General features: G+C 32.9%; 1 protein-coding gene across 2 annotated transcripts in view; it reads left to right on the top strand.

Annotated features, from left to right (window-relative positions):
- The window catches only part of LOC106464261, a 58,240-nt gene that overhangs the window by 9,579 nt on the left and 43,276 nt on the right, over positions 1-5,385 (top strand). For both annotated transcript variants that reach the window (XR_002611705.1, XM_013924386.2), the window contains exon 2: positions 2,211-3,850. Coding sequence is in view for 1 of the 2 variants with exons in the window: in XM_013924386.2 (XP_013779840.1) it covers positions 2,211-3,850 (1,640 nt within the window). In the remaining variant the exon portion in view is untranslated. The remainder of the gene's footprint in view (positions 1-2,210; positions 3,851-5,385) is intronic.

Below are 5,385 nucleotides of genomic sequence, written 5' to 3'. Positions count from 1 at the left end.
CCATTTTTGCTTGATGGAGACCCGACTTTAAGTAATCTAACTTTTGTTAGATTAACTGGCCACCGGGCAGTAAAGATCAAGGGTGACTCCATTTGCAACTATTAGCTGATTCGCCAACAAGAATAACTCTAATTAAAACAATGTTGTTATTCCTATAAGAAAATCAGATAAGCTGGCACCTAATCCTCATTTAGCTCAGTCTGCCCCTAAAAGCAAGTGAAAGTTGAGTCCTCTGTGCATCCACTTGGTGAACTGTGAAAACAACATGAAGGGGTAGAAAACATATAGTATAGCCTTGTACTTTACAGTAAATAATCCTAGTCTGTGGTTCAAAATTCTGTAACCCAACCATTGATAGTTATTTAATAATGGCATAATTTAAACAATGATGGCTATTATTATGTAGTGCTTGCTTGTTGTCAAGACTCAAAAATAGTAAAAAAATACATTATTGTACATACAAAGCAGTAATGGCATAAATATAGCCAGTACTTACATTTATTGGTCACTAAGATAGATGGTGAATTGTATGTAACATTCTGTTTTGAAAGTGTTGAAGTTTTTGAAACATTTTTTCATCTTGTACTTAGTAAACATGCATTGCCCGTGCACATGGCATACATCGAATGAGTAAATATTTCTGTATCATGGTGTAGGTCAACGAAATGTAAACAGTTTATTCAAATAGGTCATTATCAACTCGTAACTGGATCTCTACCAATAAGGTAGAAACACTAGCACTACCAAAAGGACTGTTCTGTGTATTAACAGTGTAATTAAAATACCAGGCAAGATGTGATAGCTACGATAAATAATATCCTGCAGAGAGATGCTTCCAGTCAGTTAAATAGCAAGTTCATCATGATGTAATCTGTGTTATTTACTTTCATACAATAAGATATAAGTGCAGGTTATAAAATGGCAATCAGCAGAGGTAAAAGAAGAGAAACAGAAGATATATGTAGTAATGATTCAGTGTAGTTTTACAGATTCCCATTATCTCCATGCCATATAACAGGCACTTTAATTTGCTAATGGCAAAGAGGAGAGCATCTAGCACTGACACCGAGTTAATAAGTGAAAATAACCATGTATTGAGTCATCACCAACTAACCAGTTAAAGCTAAATTGTATAAACAGTTGCTACTTGATTTGTAAGCAGTAAATCTGATTGATTTCTTTAAAAATATCCTTGGGAATAAAAGTGGTGCTTATCCAAGTTTAAAGCCATTAGTGCAAGGCTAAGGAAGGAATTGTTAATTTGAGGCATCATAGGATATGTTTTGAAATGATCCCTTATATTTGGGGGAATAGTTCCCAATGTATAGGTAAGTATCAAGTACTGAAAAATGGGGGTCATTGAAAAAGTTCTTACTTTTTTAATCACTTCAGCAAGCTTTAATATATGTATCAATACTGTTGATGAAAATAACACTAAAGAAAAAATACAAAATAACTCGTAAAACATAAAAACTAGTTTGTTTTATGCACTATCATTGATTTCCCACCCTTCCCTAAAAAGTGTGACACTGGTGTAGGCAGAACTTTAAATAATCCTCCCTAACAATGACTAGTGACTAATTAAAGCCCGTTAAATGTCTCTGACAGTGCAATTTTAGGGTAGCTTGACATCTGATATAAGTTACTACATCACATTACTGTTTAAACTGTCTTCAACTATAGGAGGATGGTGTAGATAGTACAGTAAAAAGGTAAGATTGATGAAGATGAAAAGTGAATTAATTGAATAAGAAAATAGTGCAGTAAAAGTGTTAATTATTTATTTAAAATAACCTTGTCACATGTAATAAAAAGAAAAATAACTCCAATATGTATGGTCCATTTACAGAGCAAGCAGTCCAAAATAATAAGTTAACAATAATAACTTGCAAAAAATGACTAAACAATAATAATATACAAGGAAGATTACAATAATAAGACTTCAACAAAGAAATAACATTAATAATAAATATGAAGTAATTGATAGAATATAATGTAACTAATTGCTTAATATTATTGAATATGAGGAAGTGGTATATGACATAATTTGTTATGGTATCAATTTGAGGATCTATGTTAGTATTTATTTAAACTGTTAGTTTGGGTGCATTATTCATTTTACTGAAATGTGCTCAGCACTTGTTTTAGGTTATTTATTTTATTTAAGAATGAGCTTGTTTTTCCAAAGATCTGCATGTTGTTATTGGCAGGAAATAAAACTAAGAGAGAAGCACGAAGATATGAACATGGCATGAAAAAGAAGAAGAAGAAACACAAAACAACAGATGAAACAACTACAAAGAAGTCGTATTTAGAGAAAAAGAGGCAAAAATGTGATAAAAAAGTTGATCACTCAAAGTACTCAATTCCAAAATATTCTTCTAAGAAAGAGTTGGAGACTAATGAATTCAAACCTTCCAATAGTTTGAAAAATCCTAATGATGTCCAGTTTTATGCTAAGGATGCCCATCAAATATGTTGTGGTAAAATTGTCCACCTGTCATCTTACTGCAGGTTTCACCGACTTGAGGATGATATTCAGGGCAGCAGTGTTTCTAGTACAAGCCACTTTAAAGGGACACAACTTAAGCAAAATCCTGGAGAAGTTTATCAAAGAACAGTTATTGAACAGGATCTAATTAAACAAGAATCACAGACAGAATTATCTGAAAATTTGCATGAACTGCATCCAAGTGATAGTGGTCAATTGTCATTCAAGAAAATGGGTTGGAATGAAATGGATAGGCTGAAAGCAAACACTTTAGTAGAAGACAAACATTTCATTACACAAAGATATTTTGTAAGCCCAGATGACATGAGGTATAATTACAGAAACAAAGAACAACAACAAAAACAAAGTGTCAAAGAACCAAACTGTACTATCAATGTTACTTGTGATGACCCTGGAATCTGTAAAAGAACTGTTCCATTCACTGATACTAAGATACCTTTCCCTGTAAGCCCACAGAATTGCAAAAAATCTGAAATTGTACAAGCTAGCAGTGCTTGGAAGAAGTTATCTGAGGAAGAAAGAAATAAAGATTTGTCAACAGAAACCTGGAAAAAGAAGGAAACTTCTATTGCTAGTAGCTCTGGAGATTTTAAGCCTCAGGAAACTTTATATATTGGAAAACAAGATAGAAAAAAAACAGATTATGCTGTATGTGACAAGAAGATGCTACATAGAAAGTATTCCAAATCTAACAAAGAAAAGGAAAAAGTCATCACCAAAAAAATTAAGTGTAAGGTCAATGATGTCAAAGTTTCCATGGAAGCAAATCCAAAGTGCCCTGTATCAAAAGAACAGCCTTACAATCACAATGTCATAACGAACAGTGGTGTAGTGAGAAATATGCTTGAATCAAGGACAAGTCAAACTAAACACACACCAACATCATCTACACAAAACAACACTCATTCAGTAGAGCAAGGTAGTGATAATATATCTCATAGAAAGATAGGAATAAAATCTGTTGAGAAATCTAAAGAAAAAAGTATTCCACCAGAAGGGAAGATGGCAGTGGCGGGTAAATATAAAGCAAAAAATATCTGTGGTCGATGTAACAAGAAAATTCCCTGTTGTGAGCATGTTGGTGTCCAGTGTAAGCAGGAATTACCTGTGAAATTATGTTATCGTATAGCTGATTCAAAACCTATCAAAGAGATAGAGCTCTCACAAAAGATATCCCGATTGTTACCCTCCTCAGACTTTGAACATCTAAAATATGGTAAATACATAAGGAAAGAAACTGATCCAAATGGTGGAGCCTCTTTGCTGCACATGTACTGGGATGAAATCTGTCACCTCAGTAATTCTGAAATGGAAGATCTTGCCCAGGAATTTCTTCAGGTATGTAACAGTTAATAATATTGTTTCTTTTGTATTTTATTAAAAATAATATATTTTTCTAAAAATGGCTATAAAAACTGTCCCATAATTATGATTCCTGTCTCAGTATGTACATGTAGGCATAATACAGTCATATTTATGAATATAAAGATATAACAGAAATTAATATTAAATTTCTTGTTAAGAATTTGTTTCTTTAATTTGTTTGTGAAATTATATCTATTCCATAACTATATATGTACTACCAAAAATTGTGGATGATTCTGAGTGTAAGATAATCTGAAAGTTTCTGTGTGTAATTGTATTTTCAACCTGAATAGTATCATATTCAACATGAGTTAACCATCCAAGTCAAAGACCCTGAGGTTTAAGCATAGCTAACCCTAATTTAGAACTACTGACTAGAATGAAGGCTACTTTAAAATCTGTCAGCAGCATGAACCACCTACATGATTATTCCTAATTGAATAGTAGAATTGACCATCATTTTTGAAACATTCCCACAGCTGAAAGTATGGAACATGTTCAGCAGTATACTGTGTGCTTGAATCTTGGATCCGTAACCCACTATGCTATCCACAAGGATGTATCTGGTTCTTTTCATTGTTTCTAGGACACGTTTTCACTGTCTATTTCTACAACATGATTGGTTAGTTATATCTAAATTTAACCTATGAAAGATGGAAATACAGTGGCAACTACATAAAAGGTAATAATTGCATTGAGAGATGAATGCTGAGATGATATGTGCATCATGCTGGACAGTTTTCACATATCAGCTACTGTTTGAATATCATGATGCATCACTTTGCACACCACAGTCAACATGGTATTTTGTGTGGCAACATGACTTTCGTCTAATGTTAGCAGTTGCTAAGATATGCCATGGTCAATGCCACACAAAGAATTAACTAATTGAAATTAGTTTTTGATTATTTCAACAATCGATTAATCAAAATTATGATTGAATCAATTGTCACAAAATTAAAAAGACTTTTTGATTATTCCAACTGTCCAAGTAATTGGAATATTGCCATTATGTTTGTTGTTAAGTGCAAAGTGGAATGATGAGGACCTGGGATTTGATTCCCATTGCCATAAACTTACTTGCCCTGTCTTTCTTATTGCAAAGTTATGAAGGTCATAATGCTGCTGTTGCTGATTTTGAACTGTTAAAACAGAGAGAAGGCAACCGGCTGGCAACACCCACTGCCAACTAACTCTGGCTACTTAATGTTAAATATAGTGTAAATATACTGTTTTTTTTATATTGTGTAATGTTTCTAATTTATAATTGTATAACTATATTATTTTGTGTTGTATAAGCTGGTGGGAATCTAGGAGAGGAGTCAAGGGGCATATACCCCCATTTTTTCAGAAATTTATAACTATTATTTAACCCTTTCCACATGGGTCAAAGGACATGTCATCACGTTTGTTGACTCGCATTCAAAATTTTATTCAACTACTGTTTTAAGAATGTATGCCAATAAGTTTGGTATCAAACTGTAGATTATAATTCAAATTTTAGTATT

The sequence above is a fragment of the Limulus polyphemus genome, unplaced genomic scaffold (genome assembly GCF_000517525.1).
Source record: "Limulus polyphemus unplaced genomic scaffold, Limulus_polyphemus-2.1.2 Scaffold1601, whole genome shotgun sequence".
Classification (NCBI taxonomy): domain Eukaryota; kingdom Metazoa; phylum Arthropoda; class Merostomata; order Xiphosura; family Limulidae; genus Limulus; species Limulus polyphemus.
The sequence above is the reverse complement of the archived record's forward strand: the minus strand, read 5'-3'. Positions and strand labels throughout refer to the sequence as shown.